Below are 27,054 nucleotides of genomic sequence, written 5' to 3'. Positions count from 1 at the left end.
CCGGAATACCACATGATATAAAACAGTCAGCTAAAGCTACAGAATTTTGCCATTTACCTGGTTTGTAAAAAATTATATTTTTTAACATATCAGACCTTCAAGAAAAAAAATAACCTATATTTATTTATAACAGCTAAATAAACAGAAATAAACAGTCATGCAGTCATTGCTTACTAAGACTATTTTATATTAATTATCAAAAACATTTGATTGTCATGAACATTTTCGGTAAGTTTTTTAAGACTTTAAAAAACGCTTTCCGTGAATCCATGTTTTTATTTTCTGAATAGGAAATGTAATAACGAGAAAGAATTGTATTTTAATTACAAACATTTCGCTTCCTGACTTCAGCAAGTGAATTTGTGTTTTGCATCATGCTTTATTTAAACTCCATTCTAAGCACAGGATGTCCTCTTTAAGAGAATATAAATCGGTCAGGAAGGAAACTACAGCAGGACGGAATAAAGGCCCTCTGCAAACAACCTCCTTCTGCTTTCAAGGCCATCACATTCAGTTTCATCATCGCTTTACATGGTTAATGCACAGCAAAATCGGTATTTTGCTGATCAAGATTTTAAACCTAAAAGACTGAAAAAAAAAAACTTCTTTAAAAGTCTTTAAGAAAAAAGTCTGGCGTTAATATTGAAAAAAATGTCACAATTAAAAATATTCTATTTTAGAGTAAGAACATGATTTACATTCACATCCATCGCAACATTCAAAGTTAAAATAAAATAAAATAAAATAAATGAGCTACAGTTTCTTAATCAGAAAGAATCAGGGGAAAAAAATAATCACCTGTGTGTATATTGAACACCCCAGGTGAGCGTTGAGGGACCGGGGTAGTGTGACGCCAAAATCTCGCGATACTTCATCGGGAGGGGCGTGTCAGATTCCAGAGAGAGAACGTGAGAGAAAGAGAGAGAGAGTGGGATAGGGGCGCTGTGGTAAGTTTTTAAACATTCTTCCTTTGTCAAAAAATGTGGAATCGATGATTGTCTTAATTTGAAACAGTGTCCAATTGTTTTTATATCCGTTAACAAGGTTTGTCTGTGATCAAGAGTAACTTTTATGAGGAGACTGTGAGGCTGTCAGATTGGCAGTGGGTTACCAGCCGAAGTCTGCGCGTAACCGCGGCTCGCTCAGAGCCCTTGACAAGCGAGAGAAGAAAATCTTAGGCACAGAAAACTGCTCCTAGCGTCATGTATTATCTTGTATATGTATGTGCCATATTACAATATACTATAGAGATTTTAATTTTGTGTCAGTATATACGTTTATTTGCTTATGTAAAATGACAAAATTGATATCACGGTCAGTTTGTTTGCTTCAAAGTGCTCTTTGCATAGTTTTGTTTCTAGCGGGAGGGGGAGGGGGTGATTGAGCGGCCTGTATGCTTTAAAACCATTTTTGAGTTGGATTTCCGTGCGCCAATGAGACGCAACTAATAATCGTGATTGACGTTTATTGTAGCCAAACAGCAGTTCGATTTTCGTGATTGACGCTCATGTGACCAATCAGAACACTGGTAGGGCGGGCACATGCGGGAAAGGGCTGGCTTTAAAGTTGGCATGTTCGCAGGACACCAAGCTAGCATGGGTTTGCTAAATAGTTAGCAACGTTTATTTTCGGCGAGGCCACTAGAAATGAACGTAATTTTTTTTGGTGTATTGTAGCAATCCAACAAAGAAGGTAGAAACTGCACATTAAAGTGTCCCAAAACTGTATTTAAAACAAATTCTGCAATCGTGCCTTGTGTTTTTAGTACACATTTCCATAAAAACTTTTTTTAACAGGTTTATAAAAGGTGCTTTGCCGTAATTACTGTTATATTAAGGAATATGTTTTTAAGAGGTCAACCCCACACAAATGTCAAAATTATAAATCACAAAATTTGCTTGCAATTTAAATATTCAATATTTGATTATGATGTCTTGTTTGTTGGCCATATAACTATGTTATATAAAGCACCTGCTGTTGATCAGTTTGCCAAGATGATTCCGATTCCAAATAAAGCTAAAGAAATAAGATAATCTTTGCTCATAATGCGCATAATCTAGTGTGAAAATAGGCATCCTAAAACCACTGACAACAATCAACTTGATTTCATCCGAGAGTGCCTGTAAACACCAGCTGAATGTCTGAGGATGGTAATTGTAGATATAGGTCATCTTCTCATGGCACTTGTTGAATTCCAGTAATGTTACTCTTTGGAATGACTGTACGTCTCCATATAATACATCATCCTCTCAGCAGACATATTCGCTTGTGCACTAGTGAGGATTTTTTTGCAGCTGTTACAGTAATTGCCTCCTAGCAGCTTGATTAATGAGAGCTCGTAGCCTTGTTACTTTCACCTCTGCTATAAGGCAGATTCACAATGTGTTAAGTGAAGACATTTTACAGGAAGGAACTTCATATCTTCATATGATGAAATGGGCGCTGTTTGTGAATGCCAGGTCATTTGTTGAACCATGCTAACCATTAAAAGTCAGAACTGAGAATGAAAGATTATGTTATGATTATGTAAGTTGTCCTGGCAACGGTTGTATACAGGATATAATAATTGACAGCGTATGATGATAGTTGCCCGGATGTGACAATAGAGTAATAGAGCAGACCAAATAACACTGTTTCAAATATCCAGCAGACCAAATAACAGACTGCTCAAATAAAACAGACAATAAGGGTAAACTGCCAGCTGTGCTTGAGTTGATTCCGGGCAACTGTGCTCATTTAAAGTTATGTAATATTTGGTCTGCTCTGCTCATGGAGTGCTGTGTGAGAGCTCGCAAAGATTGAGGGAGATACTGCATAGAAATAATGAATGGACAATGTGGGTGGCTGTTTTCGTCAGATTTTGGCAAGCACTCCTGGCTTGATGGATCGCTCAGATTTAGGAATCATTAAAATATGATATTCGCATGCCATCATGGTGCTGTAATGGTAGAGAACCAGCAGAATATGTCAAAATTGAATTGGTATGTCTATTATAATGTAGTTAGCTGCTCTTTTTTTAGAACATTGCCATGCTGACAGCAATACATCTTGATTTTCCCCCCAACCTTTTAATATAATCTTGATGATTGTTAGCTCTGAAATTGCTTAATGTTTTTGCAGTTAAATCATAGGAACCATCATTTTGACCATACACTGTGGTTTAATGCAAGAAGTAAAATATGGTGAACAATCTGGATAGTAATAAAGAAGAGAGGTTTTTTCACACTGTTTTATAATACAGGAACACAACATTTATTTTAATTTATATACATTGTTGTGTTCAAAAGTTTTGGCTCTGCAAAAAAAAGAAAAAGAAGTTTTTGAAAGAAATCTAGATTAATTTGATTGAAAAAAAAAAAAACAGTGAAATCAGTAATATTGTAAATATTATTACAATTTAAAAATAACTGTTTAATATATCTAAAAAATAGGCAAAGCTGAATTTTCAGCAGCCATTACTCCAGTCTTCAGTGTCACGTGACCCTTTAGAAATCATTTAAATAATCTTTTTTTGGTGCTTAAGAAACATTTATTATTGTCAATGTTGAAAATTTGTTGTGCTGCTGAATTTTTTTGTAGGACAATTAGATTCTTTGCTGACTAGAAAGTTAAAAAGAACAGCATTATTTGAAATTTAAATCTCTTGTAACATCATAAATGTCTTTACTGTCATGTTTTACCATTTCATTGCGTCCTTGCTGAATAAAAGTATTAATATACTAATTATATAACTATTAACTATACCTGCATATTTAGCTATATATGGTTTTACTACATGACTTTTAAATGACTTCAATTTATTTGAGTAATGGTGCAAATGAGACAATTTTGAATCAGTTTTGCATAATATTATATTGCCAACAAAATTATTGCAAATGTATCGTGGACATTTGATCTATTTATGTATGCAGGAGAGAAGAATCACTGTTGCTGTTTTGTTGACTTGTAGCATGTCCAACATTTACTGCAGCTGCAGTATAAACTGATCTGATGAGGATTATGGGTTTACAGAGGGGGACTTCGGGTCTACATTGTTCCTAGCAGAATACAGGCCAAGGGAAATGTATTGGGCTACATTGTGTATTTCCTCACCATGGATTTAGCACCGGGCACACTGCAGTCATCCAGACATGGATCTAAAGTTTCATTTGTTCCATTTTCCAAAGCTCAGGTTCACTAAGGTTACATAAATCCAGTTCAACCATTAAACACACCCCACACCATAGATCTCCCGTCCCCAACACCATCCGTAGGACCCTTGGCCTTTACCTGCGAGTTACCGAACACTCTCCAAAAGCATTCGTTCCATTCTCTGCTCTCAACCCCCACCCACCCTTTTCCATCGCTCCCTTTTTGTGGGGTCTCCCTTACCCTCTGGCAGCTCACTCTCCAGATTCCTCATTCTTGGCTTCAGCTGGAGCTATTAATACAGTTTGTTTTCTCAGTTTCCTAGCAGACAGCATCAAACAGTGCACGCCTGAGGCAGATTATAGCCGGACCTTGCTACACCGTCCACCTGCTGAATAGGAGAAATCCAATTTAACAGCAGGATGCTGGTTGTCCCCATGTCAGACCACCAAGACCCAGTTGATCCTGAGGAACGGGCATTAAAAAAAAAAAGTTCCCACAGTCATGGAAAAAAAATCTGGAAATGTGAATTTGAAAAGTCTGGGAAGTTGATGACATTTTAAAATGTCTTGGAAATTCCTATAGTGAATATAATTCTTTCAGATGTTTCATAGCTCATAAATAAATAAATATTTTTATTTTTTATAAATGCAGTCTATTGAAATCTAATTTTAAATATTAATAAAATAATTTTAAATAAAAAAAAAATGTTAGTAATTTGGGATGAAAGTGTCCTCTTGATGATTCGATGCAAATATAAATGTAAATGCAAAAGTTATTAAAATCCATTGGTCAGAAGGTGTGGGAACCTTCAATCCATTACATTGTAAAAAACTCAAGCAGTGGACTGCTGGTTCTGCCAGCTGTCTTCCTGTTTAAATAATTGATGATAGACAAACCCAGCTGTTCAGTTTATCTTCAGTAGTGCTATCAAAGATGGCAGATGTTGTCAGAGCCGTGGCCTAGCAGCTAGCACTCATGCAGAGATTTGGGATTCTCATGTAGAAGACCAAAAATTAAGTTTGGGTAATTGATTTTGGGAAACTGGGTAATTAAAGTTGGTATGCTGTTTAGGGTTTCATGTTCTCTGGTGACAAACAAAATTGTAAAACAGTTTTTTGAAGTTGTTAATAAAACAAAGATTATTGGAGTAAGTTTTACAATAAATTACTTTTTTCAGTTATACTTCAGAGTGTAACTTACCATTTCTTCGTAATTATTTGTGAAATTTACTAGCAATTTATGAGTGAAAATTGTTTCAAAGTTAAGTCCTACACAATTTTTTTTTGAGTGCCGTTGTAGTAATGTTCTTCAGCAATGAGTCACTTCTCGATATTTCAGCATAACAGTTTTTACTTATTGTTACTTTAGCATCTAATTTGCCTACTGTGAAGTGCATCCCTGCTAGTTTAAACATGTTGGGTGCACTAAATAATTGTTGATACAATTAAAACATGTAATTGCAAAATGCTAATTAAACATCACTGTTTTGTCAATAGCTGTAGCCCTACAAAACCATTTCAGCCAAAACCAAAAAATTATAATTTTTTGGTTGCTAAAATTTCAGTGCATCACAATTTTGTTTTTCATATTTTTAGGTCCACTTATTATTATAATGCGGTTATAATGCAGAGACTCTTTTGAGATGTTTGAGAAGACAAAGGATTTGTTGGAAAAAAAGTACAAACATTCTTAGACTTTAATTACACATGCTTCCTATGCTTTTATTTTGCAAACTTAATCTTAATCTTAGTGGTCTTAGATTACTTCAGAATGTCTTTGTGAATAATCCATCAAGGCTCTATTTTTGCTTTGGATGGTCAGTTGTTGCACACATTGATGCAGGTAGCCCGTTCTCTGTTCGGCTGATTTATTGTGCCATGGTAAACTTCAGACTCCTCCATGAATGTGCTCCCTTAGTTTGAGGCCTACTGAGATGCGGACACTTCACCAAGGGGATAATGAATGGGTGGTACTCATTTGTATATGCTCTCTCCGTGCATTTCTCTGACCAAACTGTCTGTGTGTATTGCAACCAGATTGAAAGCTCTGGCACCAAGCTGTTGGCTCACTTGTAGAGCATGTGAGGTCTGCAAGGAATCAAGCTGCTTAGCTTGTACTCCACTTTGATCTCGGCTGTAAAGGGAAGGGCTTTTCGGGGGAAACAAGATGCAGTTATTTTCTTTATGGAAAACAGAACAAGGGTCTTGGCAGTGGTTGCTGATTTCAGTTTATAACCGCATGTCCTTCCATCCAAGACACTTGAACACAATTGACATAAGGATATATAGACATTGGTTTTTAATAAAATTCAGTTTCTAAATTGTCCTATTTAGGGTTGCAGGATTCTATCTTAATTGTAGTTTTTTATTTTATTTAATATTTTAATTTGTTTTATAGTTAGATAGTTTTATAGCCACTGTGTCACATCTTGCAGTGTTTTTTGAGTGTCCTCCCACACGTGTTGTGTTTTAAGGTGGCCTGAACTTAAGAGTAGTCCTGTTAACCTTAAAAAAACCTTTTTTGAGGCCACTGCATTCTGTTTCGTTCTTTTGTGCTCTGTCTACCTGTACTTTAATGCAGTAATTTGAAGTAATAAAGTATTTTATTTTGTGAAGGCCCCCTAAAAATAGCATGCCCATATGACTGCAGCTGAAACCAGCCTCATTACACATTGATTAGTTGACTATTCGTTCAGACAGTCCACTGAATAATTTAGTTTTTTTTTTTAAATATGTACATTTTTGTAGCCTGTATTTCTTCTCCATTGGCACTTTGAGAGCAGTTGCTTTTGTTAGCTGTAAACTTTACAGCACTAATGTTACTTAAATTAGCAGCGTCTCAGCCTGCTGACCTGTCATTCTAAATGGCTTTTTAAATTTTTACAGATTACATGTAGAAGCTTTATCCTTTTAAATCCCTGCTGTTATAGTCAAGGAAGACGTTTGTTTTTTTCTTCACCTTTTGTTTGCGTTGGTAGTTTTGTGTAACTCACCAGACGTCATTCAGAGCTGGTGGGGCATGTTGAAAGTTTAATGAAACTTCCTTCCATTTAAATTTAATGAACGTGTTACTTTTTCCAAAATTCCCAGCCTCTCCATGCATGGTGCGTTGGTTTTTAAAGAGTGTAGATATTACACTCAAAATTATCCGACTTGCACACAAAATCATGTTTCCCTTGGTTATATTTCTGTTTTTTTGTGCTCAGACAATTTCTGTTCATATTTTGTATTTTTTTATATGCTTATGCTGTTTTTCCCTTCGCTCTTGTTTCTAACTTCTGCGCTTGCTTTTCCAAATGTTGCAGTTAAGAGAAATCAGAGTGTGCTTAAGCATTCTCATTGGTCCTCTAGCTAATCAGTGGAAGAGAGGAGCTGATGTCACTCCAATGCGCCTCATTAGCTGCTGATGCTCAGTGTTCACTATGTCAGCTGGGGTAAAATCTTTTCCATACAGGACACCGTTATATGTGTCTGCCTGTCACTGGCGATCTGTAACCAAATAAATGAGCCATCCTAGCGACCACCATTATATTCTTCTATATTTATTCACTTATGGTCACATTACGAAAGGCAGCAGCAACTTTATACACCGGCCTTCTAAAGTAACTGTTAAATGTGTCTGACTAGCCTGTACCTGACTGATAGGTCTTGTTATTGTTATTACTATTAGGAGAGAATAATAGGAATAATATGTGTTAGGGACAATTGTTTAGATCACTGTATATTACTCTTGTCCCTTGTAATTGTTAATTTTCTGTCATGTATTGTTTTTGTAAACAAATTTCCATCTTTGTCTTTCATGTACAGTGTGTCATTGATAAGGTTGTTGGTTTTGTAAGATTTATCACATTTTGTGTTAGTCTGCGATTATAAAATGACATACAGTTAAGCAATATCACACGAGGAAGAGTGTTGTTTTCCTGAATATCAGCACCATTGCAAATGTTTATTGAACTGTAGTATAAAATCAATATGACAAGAAGTAAATTTTGTGTTTTAAACACAATATTGTACCTATTTTGTCAATACAACCTATTTTTTTACTCCATTTCGATGAAGAGTCCAAACAAAGCTACAGCAGAACAGTGTCCTCTACGAGCACTACACAGCAGCCTTTCATATTGAATGAAGTTTTGGATTTGAATATGTCAGTCAAGTGAATGATTCCCTTTATTCCCCTCACTGAATGAATCGAGAGTTTGAATGAATGTTTTAATGATTCACTCTAAAGATAGTAAGTAACTTGCCGCCACCTACTCACAGATTTACTTTTATATTGTTGCTATGTTAAAACTATATATTCAAATTATATTCAAAGTTCAAATAAATACAAAAAGTGTACAACAGAAAAAAATTGCATTTCTCAGAGCCCAATGCTTAATGTGCATGATATTGCAGATATTACAACAACAACAAAACAACAGTAAATAATATAATATAAAAAAAATGATTTAAAACATTAATATGACAGTGTTATACAATTATATTTGTAGCTATGTACATAAACACAATAAGTATGCAAATAAATCAGTGTACATTAAATCCACCTGGCCACTGTAATGGTGCGTTCACACCAGACCCGAATGAAGCGTTAAGCGCGAGTGATTTAGTGAAGTGAAGTGACATTCAGCCAAGTATGTTGACCCATACTCAGAATTTGTGCTCTGCATTTAACCCATCCGAAATGCACACACACAGAGCAGTGAACACACACACACACTGTGAGCACACACCCGGAGCAGTGGGCAGCCATTTATGCTGCGGCGCCCGGGGAGCAGTTGGGGGTTCGATGCCTTGCTCAAGGGCACCTAAGTCGTGGTATTGAAGGTGGAGAGAGAACTGTACATGCACTCCCCCCACCCACAATTCCTGCCGGCCCGGGACTCGAACTCACAACCTTTCGATTGGGAGTCCGACTCATTAGGCCACGACTTCCACCTTCCAACATTTACATGTTAAGTCAATGCAAAGATGCGAATAGACATCCTGCAGCACGATTTTAATCTGTGCGACCTAAAAATATATTTGGGAGTAACGTTATATGCACGGAGCATATGAGCATATCTGTCCACTAATGACGCGTCCGATTTGCGAACTAATGACTCCTTTGAAGCGATTCACTTTAATGAATGCTTAAATCTGATCTGGGTCGAGTTTCCCGATATGTATCTTAGCTCTGAAGAGCGCTCTCAACGTGCAAGGTTATAAACGGTCGCCACGAGCCTTTCCCAAAAACTTTACTTGACATGAACGCGTTCTACCTGCTACTTAAGAGTCGCTGTTCATTCGCAAAATTCGTGCTGAAATATAACCTATGGAATCGTATTCTCAATGTTCAACCTAATAATCGTCTTCTGTTGTGAATTAGCAATTTTTTTTATTGCTAATTAGCAATCATAGAAGTCTATAATAAAGCACTGACAAAATGGCTGAACAAAAACACAAGAAAAGATACCTTTCAAAAATATAGAGGCAAATAAAGATGTTATTTTTAATAGATGTAAAGGACACCATAGAAATAAGGAAAAACAAAACATCTGGTAGGACAAGAAATGCCCAATAAATGGCTAGTTTTCGTGCATGTCAGCAGAAAGTTATTGACAGATCTTTTGGATTTCATCCCTATTTTGCCCAGTCTTTGAAGCATATTTCCCACATGTACTCCTTTTATGATTTTTTTTTTTGTTCAATCATTTAATTTAGATGTGTATTTAAATTTTTCTTCCCTTTTTTAATTATTTAATTTATAAATTCATTTAAACAAAAAACAAGCACAATATTTTTTATTAATTTATTATTATACTATATAAATTGTCACTGTGTGCGTGTGGTGGGTGGTGGGGTAAGTGCACCATATAGTTTCCTGCTTTTTTGTCCTTTGTCGATCACACCTATGATCAGAGCCAGCGGCAAATGTCAGAAGGACTAGCTGATTTGGGAGTGCTCTAGGTGGATACACCTACGCTACAGCTGCGCTGATCACGTGGAACTGACTGTCTCCGAAATCGGCAAAACACATTTTTTTTATAGGCGCCGTCTTTATAAATAAACCGCATCTTTGTTTAAAACGACTACGTTCTTGCCTGAAATACTTTTAAAACTACATTTCCTGACACAATAACAGTAATATTTTTTACAATTATCAGAATAAATGGTGGTTGAAATCACAATGCTGCGTGAACTCAACTGGCAGATGCCCCTCCCATGACTCAAATTCGTGTCTGGTGTGAAGTTAATTTCACTCACAAATGAAGCGAATTTCATGCATGAAGGAAGTGAATAAACTCAAAATGTTCAAGCGTCAAACTACGTGCGAATAGCACAATTTGTTTGCGCAAGTCGCGTCTGATTTGAACGCACAGTAACCGTTTCCTTTGAATTGTTTCCCAATTTAGAGTATTTGAAACTAGAGCTGGGCAATATATTGATTATTGTAATATATTTCTTCTGTTAAAACTATGCACCATTATGATCTTTAATGCCCTTTATTTGACCAATAAGTCCAAAGAACTTTGAAATGTTGCTAGTTTTATGATACCTTTATGTAAATGACCTTAAACTGTGAATTGATTTAAAACTTTCATTCACTGATTCATTTACTTCAGTTAAAAAGGTTTTAAAAACCACCTTGTTGCATTTTTAGTAAATATGCAGCTATGTATAGGTAAATATTGCTGTTTATTGCCATATATTATGTTGGTGGATTTAAATTAAATTGATTAAATTGCTCTTTGTGAGTGTATCCTTCTTAAAATATTGTTGTGATGAAACTAGTAGAATGGGTTATTGAAAAATAAAATAAAATATTATTTTACTATTTTATTTATTTGTTTGTTTTGGGAGAAGGCCTTCAAACATCACCAGAGAGAAGTCTTAGGATTTATATTTTTTAAAAAAGAAAGGATTTTCATGTCATGCTGACTTTAAGGCCTGGTAATCATTAACAGCTGGAAAAGTAATTGAAAAGTAATTGATCGGAATTTGTGGAAACCCTGTGTAAGTTTTAGCCGCCCAGCCATTTTTGACCATATCATGGATCCATCAGAGTCCAGAAGCTTTTGTTTAGTTTAGCATTCATTTGATTTCAGAGTAATGACGAACATGTGTGTTTGTATGGGAGGTGCTGGCAGTTTGTCTGGAATAACTGCAGTGGTTTGTCTATGACAAGCCAATACACACGCATGCCATTCCCCTGGATCATAGCGGCTCATTCCAGACATGTCTCTTCAGAATTAGCATTATTGCATTGTCCGTTCCTCTTTTACAACACTTACATTCATTGCACCCTCTTGAATTGGATGAAAGCAATCAATCGATCTTATCTCCAAGATAAATTGGGTCCCGGCGTCTGGCAACACGGTTCCAGCACAGCCTCTTGATGTCTGTGTAGATGTCTTGAGTTCCTGTGAAAAGCGATGATCGTCTGGGAGTGCGGTTTGCTGATATTTGAGCCTGAGAATCAGGTGGAGGAGTTCAGAGAATGACTGCAGACAAAGGTGTAGAGTGGCACAAGAGTCGTCGCCGCAGAAGAGCTTTGTGGAGATGGTGTCAGGAGGACTATGATGGAAAGTAGAGGAGGGGCTAAAAAGACTTTGCTTTGAGCAAGTTCCGAACTCCACCTATCATTGGTCTGGCAGATGCCCCCAGTGTGAAGGAAGTATCACCAAGGAAACTTGTAGTGTGTCGCTATACTAACATGCATGAGCAAGGATCCAGGCTGAATCATCCCTCGGAAAGGCTGTAGAACTTTTTCTGGCTTGAACCTCTAGAAAAACCCTTCAGTAATGTTCTCGTCTTCTCTTCCACAGTTCTACTGCAAAGCCTTTGCAAAGATGGGGGATGACAAGCCTTTTGTGTGCAGTGCTCCTGGCTGTGGGCAGGTAAGTTCGCTTTCACTTTGTCTTGGGTTTCAGGTGTGGGTGTTCTTTTCTGGTTCATAGGCCATTCTCTGGTTATTGAAGAGTGATCGACCTCTCGGCTGCACTGTAGCAAGACGTCTGCCTGGCGTGTGTGTGGAGGGAGGAGCGCCAGCTGCACCGCTCTGAAAACGTGTTGTTTTTGTCACACTGCAGCCCAGGGCCACACTGATGAAGCTGATAGCGCACTTGTGAAACTGCGCTAACGTCTGTTGCACTGTCTGACTCACTCACAAACTTGGCCAGTGAGTAATCGCAGCTCAGTTATAATCTACACTTGTCTGGTTTGAGTCAAAGTCCATGCAGATGCTTTGAGGAGGTTATTGATGCTAATAAGTGCACTTCCAATTAACTTGCAGACGGGAAAAAAAGTACCTAACAAGCCAAATTGTGTAAGGCAATAAAACTGTTTACAGAGAATGTATGCCTTGATTAAATTTGTAAATAAATTTTTGTTGGAAAAACAGACAAACATCTAAAAAATATTTATAATATATAAATAATAATATATTTATAAATAATAATAATTGTATATATACATATATAGGATCATAATACCAGAATTTTTTCTGAAAAAATCTGAAAAACAGTGTGGCTTTGGAGGCATGTGCTGCTTTGAAGGCATTGAAAACCGAAAGAGGAAGTGATCGAGACCCATCCTACTCAGAGACAGTGATGTTCATTTTGTGGTTTTGATCTGAATGTTCTGCTCCGCAGTTACGTAGAAAATGGCATGAGAAATTAGCATGGATCAGAATGAAGCAATTTACCAGTTAGACATTGCCTCTCCAATACCGAGTGCAACAATGATCATTTAACCATACCGTTGGCGGCATAATCTTGCGAATTAAGAGGAACAACATGAACTTGATGAATAATTTATGCTAGTTGTTTGCAGATTTTTCTTTCTCAGAAGCCAAAGGGACCTTGACTGTTTAATACTTCTCGCTCTGACCTAGCCAGACTTTGAGCAGGAGAAATCTGTTTTGATATTTGACCTCTCTATTACTATTGCTAATACTTAAGATTCGAGCTTCTATTATAGTGGACATAATTTTTCAACTTGTACTGGATTTTGAGGAGAGATGCCATAGTTCTTTTTCATTCTTTAGTCTTGTGATGGCAAGCTGAAGTTTCAGCAACATTACTCCAGTCTTCAGTGTCACATGATCCTTCAGAAATCTTACTGATCCCAAACTGTTCAATAGAAGTGTACATTGAAGCATCTTGGTTTCTAAATTGAATATCTTAATTCATAAGTGGTAATGACGTATCTTGTCCTGGGGTGAAAATAAGGCCGTTTTAAGACTCCTCCGCTCCTATATATATAATGGTTGAACTGGAGATCAGGTTGGGCACATCTGTCTGGCTCTATTAACACCGGTGTTCAGCTTCACGAGGGGAGTGAGGGTTTATGCTAGTGGAGGTATTGTTCTTTTGTTGACGACCAAACGCTGTTTGCGTCATACTGAAGTCCACAGGGGTTTAAAATTGTTTTGCTTCATCCCAGTGAACCAGATTTTCACGTGACTCCTCTGTTTTGTCAACCTGTTATTGAAAAATAACACGCCGAAGGAAACTGAGATTGTGCTTTTTTTAAAGCTATTTTCAGAATAATTGAATCCTTTTTTAATGTACTCTGATTATAATGTCTGATATTTTAGCTAGTGCTTGCTAGTCAGATGATGGTTTCGTTTTTACAACAGGAAGTCCAGGACTTGCATTACCATTCAGATATTTGGGTTCAGTAAGTTAAAAAAAAAAAACTTTGTTCGGTGCAAAAGTATTGAATTGTTCAAAAGTCACTGTAAAGATATTTAAGAACATTTATTACAAAAGATTTCCAGTTCAAATGCTTTACTTATTTATTTAAATATTAGCAGCACAACTGTTTTTAAAATTGATAATAATAAATTATGAATTTTTGAGCACCACATCAGTATATTAGAATGATTTCTGAAAGATAATGTGACGCTGGAGTAATGGCTACTGAAAATTCAGCTCTGCCATTACATGAATAAACGTCATTTTAATATATTATAAAATAAGAAACTGATATATAAATACTAATAATATTTTATAATATTACTTGTTATAATTTTTGATCAAATAAATGCTGCCTTGATGAGCATTAGTGATCACTTTCAAAAACATTAAAAAAATCTTATAGAGCACAAATTTTTGAATTGTAGTGAAGTGTAGGTTTGGTTTTCATTCTTTTTTTCATTCAAATCTACAGTAAATTAAGGTACACTAATAGCTATTAGCAATTGGGATGAGCAATATTAGCTAAGACTGTAATAAACTGTTTCTTCAGTATATTAAGGCCATTTTTTTGCTAGATATTGAAAATAATGCGAAAAGATGAGGAAAACAAGTGAGCTAGGCTCTTAACTTTTCTTGCCTGCAAGAGCACCTCAGCTCAACATGTAGGTGCATGTGTACTAACCTTAGGCCAACAAAAAATGTATGTATAGATGACCATGTCCTGGTGGAAGAACTTTGTCAGAGTATTTATACTTTAGCATTTGACAAATAATGTTCATTACTTCATGCATTGCTTGACTTGTTATTTCAGCTAACTATGTTTCCCCTTTATGTTGACGTGTATTAATGAGATGAAATGAAAAACATTTCAACAAGGTCTTTGGAAATGCATATAATATTGATCCAAGTAATGTCAGTTTAATACTAAACTCTGCTGCTAAATAACATTATCCATTCTCATTCTTGATTACTAGAAAAGCTGTATTTTTTGCATTTCCCCATGTCACATTCTTCTTTCTGAGAGGAAGGTACAAGCTTAAGCTATTACTGCAAAAGAGGAAGTCTAAAAAGTCTACTGGATGCACATAAGGCACTCTAGCTGCACTCCTCGTTTGGTGGTGTTAATTAGTTCCTGTGTTTGCTTCAGCCATGCTGTTGTCCAGGGGCGGACTGGCCATCTGGAGCACCACTAGCCAATGTGGGCCGGCCCACCCGGTACACATATATATATATTTTTTTTTAATTGACGGAAATCATAATATTACATCTCTTTTCTACGCAAATGGATGAGTGCGTCGATCGCGCAGCAAACAAGCGCATTTTCGTCTAATTTAGAGAGAGACCGATTCATCTGGTACAGTCAATTTCTCTGAGCAGCAGGCCACTGTATACGTTCACTTAAAACATAACCGACTGTGTTTACGAGAATACTTGCAGAGACAATTATTTTGAAATAATTGTGTGTGTATTTGTTCATTCAGAAGTTAGGGTACCCAAAAGATGAATTAATTCTTTGTACGCGCATTGTCTGAAATGCTGCTCACAGCGCGTGCTTTGAACGAGTGCGCCCAAGCTTCGAACACGCGCACATTGTTTAAAAAAGTTGAATCAGCAAGATTTAGAAACAAGTGAAAATGATCAACTACGATACATTTCACCCCTCCAAGCGAGTGAACAACGCAAATTTTAAATCACTATTCACGATATCCCGTCGGGAAGAGCAGTGATACATTTTGGAGCCCGACTGCAAAACACAATAGCCCCTGGACGTCGGGCTAGCGATTTTGCGAGCCCTGCACCTCAGATCTATCCAGTTTGTGAACCACTGGTTTCCACAATGTTTTCGTTAAACAAAATAAATGATTATTTTAAAAGATTTACTCAAGAGAATAATCTGTTCACGAATCGGATCACGAACTTATATTACCGGATATTCATGCATCTGTTGCAGTGTTGGGAAGGTTACTTTGGAAATGTAATAGGTTACAGATTACAAGTTACCCTATTTAAAATGTAATAGTAGTGTAACTTTTTCAATTACTTTTATTAAAGTAATGTAACTAATTACTTTTGATTACTTTTTGATTACTTTTCAAAATCTCCAATAAATGTTTATTTGCAACTGTTAATCATCTTCAAACATTTACACCATTCAGGTTTAACCTTACAGCAGTGCTCAATACTGTCAGACTTTTACAATCCTTCATCACTTGAATTAAGATGATCAAATTTGAACACATGTCTGCATGTCTGCTTCATTAATTTCCACATGGGGCGGACTGGGATAAAATTTCAGACCGGGAAATCTCAAACTCATACAAACAAATTCATGGACAACACTATTTTTTGTATGGACCTGATATAAAAAAAGATTTAAATCTTCAGTTTGGGGACATGCAAAATAATTAAAAGTTCTCTCCTGAACTTCACCTTCACTTCATTTCTTTTTTCTTTTCAGTCTCTTTATTTTGCCCTGTTATCCATCTACCTCATGACTTTAACACTCAAGATTTAACAAAACTATACTTTCTAAATTGCCTACATGTCAAATTGAGTGCATCACTACAATATAAAATCCTAATACTGAACATGAGTCATGTTTTTCCCTCACAAAAATTAACTGCTTTTATTACGTAAAAGTACAGTAACCATGTTTTTTTTAATTATTATTATTGCAAATGGATTACCATTTGTATTTATTTTTAAATAAATAAATATGTAAATTTGTGGCATGGTTTAACAACAGTAACCTTTGTCTCTGAATTTATAGCAAATATTAAAACTTTGCATATGCTTTGATTCAAGTGTACTTTTGATATATTTGTCCAAAATGTGGCATATTCCGTCCGTGTTAGGCAATAGCAATTCCGTTTTTATGACTGGATTCTACTAACCAGACTATGTTTCTGCATCGCGGAAATTATAGGGCCGTACGTCTCAGAATAGTCAGTTCAATTTGGGAAAGAAATCAATTACATCTGTATGTGGATGTGTGTAAATATTCAAATGTAATCCCCACTGTAATCTTTAAAATTTTCAGAAGTAACTGTAATTTAATTACTCATTTTTTCTTAGTAACTGTAACTGATTACAGTTACATTTATTTTGTAATTAAATTACGTAATTAAGTTACATGTAACTAGTTACTCCCCAACACTGGTTAATTGAATGCAAAGTGTGAGTTCTAGGAGAATGTTTGTCTCGTGATGAACATGTATCGCTCACTAGGAGTCGCTAAATGAACAGCTGCAGCACGCAGGTTATTTTATTTTATTTTTTTTCAATGGAGGATCAGTTGCCCTATTGGTTAAAATCCCCAAACAGTATACTTAAATATCAAATAAATAAATTACATCAAAACAGGGGCGTTTGCGTTTTGATGTGGTGGGCTGCTGTGGGCCAGAAAGTCCAGGGCCACTTTTTGGTCCCAGTCCGCCCCTGCCTTGTGTTGTCATTTAAGTCGAGGGGGAAGAAGCTACGGGCCATGCAGTTGTTGTATTGGTGATGCTGGCACATCTAAAAATACGCATCTAAGACTTGAATGTTTCCACGGCTGAACTGTAACCGTGACACGCAGGCAGAAATAGTCTGAAGAAGACTGTGAAGACCATTGAGCATGAAGTGAGTCATGAAATCCACACAGAAAGAGGAAAAGCTAATCCTAGAGGCTCTGCGTCCGCTCAAACTGTTTTGGAAAAGACCAAGGATCCAGTAGTTGAGGAGCTTCTTTAAAAAAAGTGTTATTTTCCGCAAACCTTTCCATCAAAAAGAAAAAACAAAGTGAACTGAATGATTTTGACTAGTGTAGTCTGATTCCGAATGACTCTTATGAGCCAGTTCTTTTTAACGAATTAAACAAATACAGGGCTTACCAGAAGTCCAATTTCTGAACCAATGACTCTTTTGAATTGGTTCTTTTTAGTGAATCAAAAACATGCATCACAACCAGTAAAGTCTGAATCCAAAGCAAATAACTATTTTTGGTCGGTTATTTTTTGTGAATCAATTACATAACAGCTTGACAGGTGGTGTCCAGTTCCCAAACAAATCACTCTTTTGATTCCATTCTTTTAAGTGAATCAGAAACATGGTATAAACCGTGTATTCTGATTCCTGAGCAAATAACTATTTTGTGTCAAACGTTTTAGTGAATCCAAACTATGCACTGAAACCAATGTTGTCCGAATCCCAGGCAAATAACTAGTTTGAGTCCGTTCTTCTTAGTGAATCACAAACATACAGTGTAAACAGTGTACTCCAGTCCAGTGTATTCCTGAGCAATTAACTTAATAATAAGAAAATAATAAGTTCCTGAATGAATGACTGGTTCTTTTTAGTGAATTAAATGCGACTAAATCAGACTACATTGTGGTACATGTGTATGTACAGTGCTATCAATGTAGTCTGATTTGATGAATGACTTTTAAAAGCCAGTTCTTTTGAGTGAATCAAACATACATCACATCCCAAGTATTCTTATTCCCAAATGATTAACTTTTTTTTTTTGGTGAATCATTCATTCATCAAAGAATGACTCTTATGATTTTTTTTTTTAGTGAATCAAAAACAAACTAATAATAACCAAAAGTGTATCACGGTTTAATCTTGTACTTACCACTATTTTTCATAATTTATTATTAATATTATTAGTTTAACATGTAATTAAAACGATAAGCGACAATATGACAATGTTGCTTCTAAGAAAATGAAAAGTCATGTAAACACTTTTTTTCAAGAATTGTTGTATATTTATATAGCAAAAATTAACGCATCATTTGGCAATGGACCAATCGGCTGATTTTCCACATGACTGACCGGTCGATCTCATGTTATGGTGATTTCGGGCTGATTTTTGTTTGTATATGCCGTTAAAGTTATAATTATCCATTATAAACCGCATATACAAATCAGCAAAAAAAACCATTAAAGGCAGGTCACACTTACAAAAAAAAATCTTTAATGGGAATCGGCCAAGAAAACTGTAGTCGTTGCATCTCTACATTTTATGCGTCATATTTCAAAAAAGCATCTTTAATACTGGTTTCTTAAATATCCATGATTCACTGGCTGTGCATCTGTAACGTACAGTTTTACCACCTTAACAGCTGTTTTGTTTCAAAGGTAAATAGAAAAAAAAACGTCATAAATGTTAATTGAATACATCTGTGTAGTTTGCTCAGCCCATGAGCTGTTGTGTATCGCATGCATAACATCTTGGCTCGGGCACTGGGTCAAAGTCCTAAACCAGAGAACTCCACCTTAGCATTAATTCTTTTGTCATTTGCACAATGTATTTTTGTTTTTGTATTGTCATGAAAGCTGGTGGAATTATTTTTTTTATTATGCGACAAATGTGGAAGTTAATGCTTACTGTGTAATGCTGTAGCTGCACTTCTGAACGGAAGCGTAAAGAAAAGTAAGAGTTGTAAGCCTTGAGGCTGTATAAGGGCACAAAGGTCAGCTGTGAAGCTGAAATCCACCTCTGCTGTACGTCTTTGACATTGACACTCTATAGTTACATCCTATACCTCAGAGACTTTGAGTAGAGCATGGGCTTGGTGAAAAACGATCATTATAAAGTCCTCTCTGGCCTACATTTCGAAAGACAAATCTTGTCAATGCCACTCCCTCTTCTTCCTCTTGAAATATGTCTCTGCCCTGAGGTCTTGGAATGCTCCTTTCTCTTTTTCTGGTCCGATTTGTCTCGTAATCCATCTGTTCATCTTTGTAGAGGTTCACTAATGAGGACCACCTGGCTGTCCACAAACACAAACATGAAATGACGCTGAAGTTTGGACCCGCCAGAACTGACTCAGTCATCATTGCAGGTACTTTACACGCAGACAGTATGATTCAGTATGAATCCACAGTGCACAGTTGTCAGAAATATTCTTTTTAAATATAACTATGCACATCTCAGTGTGTGTGTGTGTGTGTGTATAAAAAATCACTCCAAAAAATATATAATTTTTTGTTATTTATTTATAAAATTTATTGTAATTATTTAATTATTATATATAATATAAATAATAGTACAATTAATTGTACTATAAATAATAGTACATTTAACGACCTTTTAAATTGAATTAAAATATATTTTAGATTTTTAATATAAAACATTTAAAAGGTTATGATTAAGTGTGTGTGTGTTTTAATGATGTAATTCAATTATGAAATTGATTTATATATTAATTAATTAAATTATATAAATATTGAATGCATTTTTATATTATAAAATAAATATTGTAGTGATTTATTAAAGGATTAGTTCACTTCCAGAATAAAAATGTCCTGATAATTAACTCACCCCCGTCATCCAAGATGTTCATGTCTGTCTTTCTTCAGTCGCAAAGGAATTAAAGTTTTTGAGGAAAAGATTCCAGGATTTTTCTCCACTTAAATGGTGGCCAATGGGCTGATGATCCAAATTGCAGTTTCGATGCAGCTTCAAAGGGCTCTACATGATCCAAGCCGAGGAATAGGGCTCTTATCTAGTGAATCAATCAGTCATTTTCTAAAAATGAAACCATTTTAACTTTATAACCACAAATGCTCATCTTGCTTATCATGTGTATCCGCAAATTCACGCATTACGTAATCTTGTTAAAAAATGTCACAAGCAGTTAACACTTCGTCTGTGTTCTCCGGTTCAAAAAGGTAGAGTAGGGCGAAAAAAAAAAATCCTTGAATGTTTTCCTCAAAAACCGACCGAAGAAAGACAGACATGAACATCTTGGATGACACGGGAGTGAGTAAATTATCAGGACATTTTTATCCTGAAAGTGAACTAATCCTTTAATTTGTCTTTGGTAGGTGCATGTCCCTAGCATCCATCCCCATATTTATGTCCATGACCCCATGTGTTTTATCACTTCTTTTGTGGGTAATGGTAACCTAGTTTGCTTGTTTCAGTGGCACTGACAAAGCCAATAGTAATTTGATATAATTACTTTATAGCTGTGGAGTGAAGTACCCGTAAGCTGGTAATTTTAAGGGGGAAAATTCACAATGTGATGTTGTTGTTTTTTTGTAACATTAAACCCTTGGAAAAAAACACAAATGTAATAACAGACTTGAACTCTTCCAGATTTAACCAGATTTATCATGTTAAATCGCAAGCAGACTTGGTTTGTACTGGTACAGCCGTTCAGCTGCGTTGAACCGTTAATATTGTCTTTGAGGCCATCTTGCATAAGGAAACCATGAGATCTCTGTTTCTCGCTCTCTACTCCAGACCAGACGCCGACTCCCACTCGTTTCCTGAAAAACTGTGAAGAGGTGGGCTTGTTCAATGAGCTGGCCAGCTCGTTCGAGCAGGAGCTCCCTAAGGCCCAGGAAGATGAGGACAAGAGGGCCAAGAACCCGGTGAGCTGTGGGACAGGGTGGAGGGATTCAGTCATACAGTCAGACGTGCTCCAAACATGAGGAGCTCGGGATGCCTGCCGCCAGAAACTCAAGATTTATGGACTGCAGAGTTCCCTATCAGTTCTCATGTTTAACACCGTCTCGTCTCTCTCTCTCTCTCTCTCTCTCTCTCTGTCTGTCTGTCGCATTCTTCATTTATCTTTCTCTTTTTTTCCATGTAGTTGCCTGCTCTTAATTCAGGAGCACTTGATATGAGTTTGCAGACGCCTTCAGATGTTAAGGTGAAAGAGGAGGACCCTGTGGAGGTGGACTCCTCTCCACCTAGCAGCCCTGACTCCATCTCCAGTATGTCAGACAGCAGCAAAGAGCCCCTAAGCAGAGGAAAGGTACATGCTTTATGCAAACCAGACTGCTAGAGTGAAACCAAATACCAGTCCAAAAGACTGAAACCACACTGGATATCTGTCTGATTTAAAATGTTATGATTTTGAAACTTGTAAGTGAATATTAAAGATGCTGACATTTATCGTGTGAATGTTTTGTACAGACAGTCAGATGTATTTCTACTGAAGCACTAGATACTCTTTAGATCATTCTCAAATCATGGAGAACATGATAATCCGGTTTTATAATCAGAGCTCGAGTTCTGCAAAAGAAGAACAAATTAAATACTAAGACATGAAATTCGTGTACATTATTTTACATTGAGCTTTTTGCTTCTTTTGGTGTGTTAACGATATAAATAATCATAAAACAGGTTAGTTGATAAACCGTTAAGTTAAATAATTAATTCATAATGAATTGAAAATGGTTATAAATTATATTTTCTTATCATTTTTTAAACCATTTACTTAATTATCCTAAATTAATTTATTAATTTAATTAGTTCAAATACAAAAAAAAGAAAAAATTTGAAAAATGCCAATTTAAGCATAATCGCTAGTTGTCTGAAGACTTTTTGTAGAATACTTAGAATATAAAATATATCAAATGGTTAATTGTAAGGTATGCTAGCACACATTTGGCATTCAACTGGCCACTGTACAGACCATAATTGTACATTTCACTAAACTACGTATTTAGCAGTAACTGAACTAGATGTGTTGCATCACTAAACAAACAGTCGTGACTGGATGACATTTCTTTTGGAAACAACAGTGTTGCTTTTTGAATTATTTTGTGCTTAGCTGGCTGATTATCCTTGTTACAGGATTCTCCCTCAAAGCCTGCCTTCAGTTCGGCTCCCACCCCTGCCATAGTGCGTCCTGGCTCCCTCCCCCTGCACCTGGGTTATGACGGCCTGCAGCCCACCATGCCCTCCCCTACCTCCGTCATCACACACACCCCACCATCCAACCGCACACTGGGGTAAGAGTGCAACCACAGCCTATCACCGAGGAGCCGTTGTTTTGGGCCGTCAGCTTATTCTCTGTGACTCATTTCTATATGACTCACTGCACTGCTATAAGTTGGTGTTGTAGGAATTCTTAGGAATCCGTGGGAAGCTGGCTCATTTATGCCAGTTAGTGGACAGGAAGAGAGGGGAACTTCAGTCTGTGCATTGCTTTCTGCTGTTGCTGCTTGTGCAAACTTGAAATTTCTCTACTTCTGTTTTAGGTCTCCCACAGTGCCGTACCCAATGATGATGCTTCCCAATGGTCAAACAGTTCCTGTTCTTCCTGGTCCTATGCAGATGCCCTCTGTAATATCTGTAAGTGTGAAGTGTATCTCTTGAGCATTGAATATAAATATATGGAGTATGAAGAGATGGCCCACTCAAAGTAAAAATAATGGGAGAGTTTGTGACAGTTGACTTTTTGTTTTACTGTAAAACTGATTTTCAAACTGGGGTCTGCAAGGTGGTACTGGGAGGTCTGTGGAAAATTAATTGTTAGGGTTAGATAAAACTAAAGCTATTAAAATATTTTAAAATTTAATTAAAGCTGAAATCAAGTCAAACATAAATATTACATGAAAAAATACTTAAGGAACTGTTGCCTTGAAATGTTCTCTTGGCGACCAACTGAAATAAGATATGTTTTAGTTAAAGGACCAAGATTTCCTAAAACTAAAACATTACTTAGTTTTTTTTATTTTAATAAACTTAACAATATAACAGTAAATAGAACTAAAAAATAAAATGACTAAGCACAAAACAAATGTACTAAAACCAAAATCTAAATTAAAACAACCAATTTTAAAATAAATTCTAGATATATTTATAACTAATATAATAGTACATAAATAATACTAAAATAAGACTTCACAGTAACTACAATTATTTTGAATAAATACTCATATTTCCCAGATAATATTATTTTCATCTTTACATAATTTTAATAATATTATTAAATTTGTAAACAAACATTTAACACAACACACCATCATTTTTCCTCACACAGTATATATGTCTTAAAATATATAGCAGCCTTTATAATATGTGAAAGAGGTCTTTTGTATCATCTTTGCATCAAGAAATCTGTAAAATGGATTTAAAGAAGCAAACTTTTGAAACTATTGATTTGAAATATATTATTGAAATGTTGTCCTGACAAACAGATGGAGATTTCAGTTTGTCAATCACATTCAAGTAGACAGGAGCTGTAGAAAATAGATTCTCGTGACTTGCCATAAATGGACTTTGCTGTGATTTAAATTTTAAAGGCATACTGTGTGATATTTTTCCAATGATAAAGTGTCAGCACAGTGTCATTTGTAGCTAAAAAATGACCCACTTCTCTTTTTAAAATGTGGTTCATGTGAGCTGTAATTTCTGATTTTTGGAGTCTATGTTTTGCATTTGTCCCTGTGGTGTAGCTGGCGAGGCCCCTGTGTATGGTGCCCAACATTCCAGGAATACCCGGCCCTCCACTAGGGGGCAGCAGCAGCGGCTCGTCTTCACCCTCTGGTTATAACCCCCACAATGAGGCCAAGATGGTGAGGGCAAAACTGTCTTCTTCCTAATCCATCCTGTGGATCATTTTGCAGTGTGCTCGGATGCATAGCTTTCCTTTAGTGTTCCCATGTTGAAAGTCTTTATCCGGCACATCACATGGGTGATAGTTTTCACAACAAACAAACACAGGCTTTTCGGACAAAGCAGCTCTATAATTAACAGTGTGTATTTCAAATACACTTGTTATACAGGGATATGCAGAAAAACACCTTTTTTATAATAGAGTAGTTTGTGGGTGGCTGTAAAATACTATAATAGTGGTATTTAAATAATACTAAAATAACATTGCTATGTTTGTTTTCTTTAGCAGTACATTTCTCGGTTTCTTGAGTTATAAACTTGCTCGAGATTAAGAAGAAAGAAAAAAAACCTAGATGACCGTCCTGACCCATAAAAATAAATGCAGAAGTTCACACGTTTATTTCCTTTCTGTCACATGATTTCTCTCTCTGAGTTACGGTTGAATTTTTTTGAAATGACTTCTCTCACCAGTCCACATGAAGGAGAAATCAAATTGAATGTTGCGGCTGAAACATCTGCCTTATAATGAGACAGAATGCCATCTTGTGCCACATTACCATGGTGTATTTGTTGTTATTCTCAGAGGCTGAAGGCAGCATTGTCTCAGCAGATGTATGCAGCTCAGGGTTGTCTTGGTGTGGCGATGGGGTCCAGTGCGATGATCCCTCAGAGAGTGGAGCAAAGCCAGCTGCTGGTCCAGCATCCAGATGCCCCATCCCCTGCTCAGCCACAGGTATGGCGTGTTTTTTGACACTCGAATTGTCGAGTGCAAACATTAAATGTACAACAGATGCCTGAACAGATGCCTTCATGTTTGTCAGGGAGCAATCTTTCACTTTGCTGTGGCATTGCGCAGTCAACATCCCTGTTTACTCTGCCCTGCTGTGTTCAGGTGTCACCCGCTCAGCCCACTGGAGGTCGCAGGCGGAGGACAACTGATGACGACCCTGATGAGAGGAGGCAGCGCTTCCTGGAGCGGAACCGGGCAGCAGCTTCTCGTTGCAGACAGAAACGCAAGATATGGGTCAGCTCTCTGGAGAAGAAGGCTGAAGAACTCACCTCCTTCAACGTCTCGCTGTCGGTTAGTGTGTGTGAAAGATTTTCAGCCACATCTAAAATGTGAATGAGTACTGATATATTGCTTATAGCATCTTGAGAAATGTGTAAAGTGGTTCCTCTGTGTATGTAAGTTTTTGTATGCAGTGCATGGAAATCCCAGATTTTATGCAATCAAGGTGTGTGATTCTGTATCCCACGATGCATTGTGGATAATATAGTGCATTTGTCCATAACTTCTATCTAAAGAGTCAAGATTGAACCAAAAGCATTGTAAACTGTGATGTTGTCTTTCTTTTGTGTGGCAAAAGTTAAGATCGATTTTGTTTGGGCAAAATTGCACCAAAAATTGCAAAAAAGGCTGTTTATTTCCCACATAACTGGATGTCACTCACCAAGATATAAATATGTAATGTTATAAGATCATGTAACAAACCTGTTGCTTACCGTGCTCTGAAATGTTTAACTTTATTGCAAACATACTGTTTCACACACTGGTTATTAATATCTTTAAAATATACTGCAGTGTTGCAGTATATCTCATTCCAAACATAGCCTGAGACTAGATATTTGATTTTATTACGGTTATTGGCATTATTTAAAATTGACTTCATCATCGATACCATTGATAATAATAATAATAATAGTAATAATAATTTATTATAAGAATAACAATTTTAAATAATTTATGTATTTATTTATTGTTTTTATTTCATTGTTTTTTATTTTTGTTTATTTTACATTTAAATATAATTATTTTAAAATAATTTTACAATTATTGCCCTTATTTTATTTAAATATAGATATTTTTTATTAAATAGTTTTACCTTTACTGGCCTTATTTTATTTTTTATCATGTACTGTTATGTTTTTTTTTTCTTCATTGGTTTTGTTGTGTGCATTGATGGTTTGGCATTGTACTTTGAAATGTAGTAGGTACAAAAGTTTTTGTCCAAGTGTGATGTTCACACCAGTTTCTTCCTCTATTTGTATCTGTACAAGAACGAGGTGTCTCATCTACGAAATGAAGTTGCGCATCTGAAACAGTTGCTGTTAGCCCATAAAGACTGTCCTGTCACCAACCGCCAGAAGAAAGCTGTCTACCTGGGTGAGTGGAGCTCACGTTTAGGTCTTTCACTTGCATCTGCAGGATCAAACCTTCATTTGTTTTTTAATGTCTCTCAGGAGAGGAACACATGAAAGATACATCTGAGCCCACGGGTTCCCCGGCACCAGTCATTCAGCACAGCTCTCTGGCCCCCAGCCCCTCATCCGCAGTAGGGCCCAATGGCCTGAGCTCCCGTGCTGCAGCCGAGGCGGTGGCCATGTCAGTGCTGGCGGGTATGGGCAGCCAGCGGGGGGAGAGTGGTGGACCGGCACACGTCATCATGGCCACACAGTCCCACCCATCCAGCAGATGATGAGCGCAGCTAACTGTCTGCCTGGGACTCTCCACATCCCAGGAGAGGAGCAGATCTGTGAGAGGAGAATGCACTCTGTTCCCATTCTTCGGTCTGGTTCTCTCTCATGCCATCAAGCTCTGGCCTGGAGATCAGCTGCATTCTGGGAATGAAACTGGGACTGTGGACACATACTGTTATAGAGAGAGACTTAAGGAGATTGACGTTCACTATGCCATAGACTACAGGGGCTGGACTCCAAACCATGCTCTCATTTGCATCCTCTATAACTCCTGCTTCTTCCTTCAACTTCCTTCTGCTCCTCCACTGGCTGTAGGACTGCAAAGCACTTCCTGTCATTAAATGTATCCCCACAGACACACGCTGCAATAAGGACATTGCCTGAACAGTGACTGTGCACTTTGTTTTTTGTGTATGTGTGC

The 27,054-nt window shown here is 36.7% G+C and overlaps 1 protein-coding gene across 2 annotated transcripts; it reads left to right on the top strand.

Annotated features, from left to right (window-relative positions):
• Window positions 1-867: 867 nt before the first annotated feature.
• On the top strand, window positions 868-27,054 carry LOC132129339 (cyclic AMP-dependent transcription factor ATF-7-like). 2 transcript variants are annotated; one of them, XM_059540891.1, is made up of 12 exons: window positions 868-947; window positions 11,939-12,010; window positions 19,545-19,641; window positions 21,048-21,178; window positions 21,400-21,564; window positions 22,389-22,546; window positions 22,796-22,889; window positions 23,996-24,115; window positions 24,739-24,888; window positions 25,048-25,236; window positions 26,214-26,319; window positions 26,397-27,054. In XM_059540891.1, the coding sequence occupies exons 2-12, from the start codon at window positions 11,963-11,965 to the stop codon at window positions 26,630-26,632; spliced, it is 1,494 nt and encodes a 497-aa protein (XP_059396874.1). In that variant the 5' UTR covers window positions 868-947; window positions 11,939-11,962; the 3' UTR covers window positions 26,633-27,054. The 2 variants fall into 2 exon arrangements, with proteins under 2 accessions (XP_059396874.1, XP_059396873.1); XM_059540890.1 differs by lacking the exon at window positions 868-947 and having other exon boundaries at window positions 11,313-12,010.

This window comes from Carassius carassius, chromosome 46 (genome assembly GCF_963082965.1).
Source record: "Carassius carassius chromosome 46, fCarCar2.1, whole genome shotgun sequence".
NCBI classification, from domain to species: domain Eukaryota; kingdom Metazoa; phylum Chordata; class Actinopteri; order Cypriniformes; family Cyprinidae; genus Carassius; species Carassius carassius.
Note: the sequence above shows the minus strand (reverse complement) of the source record. Positions and strands in the feature narration are given on the sequence as shown.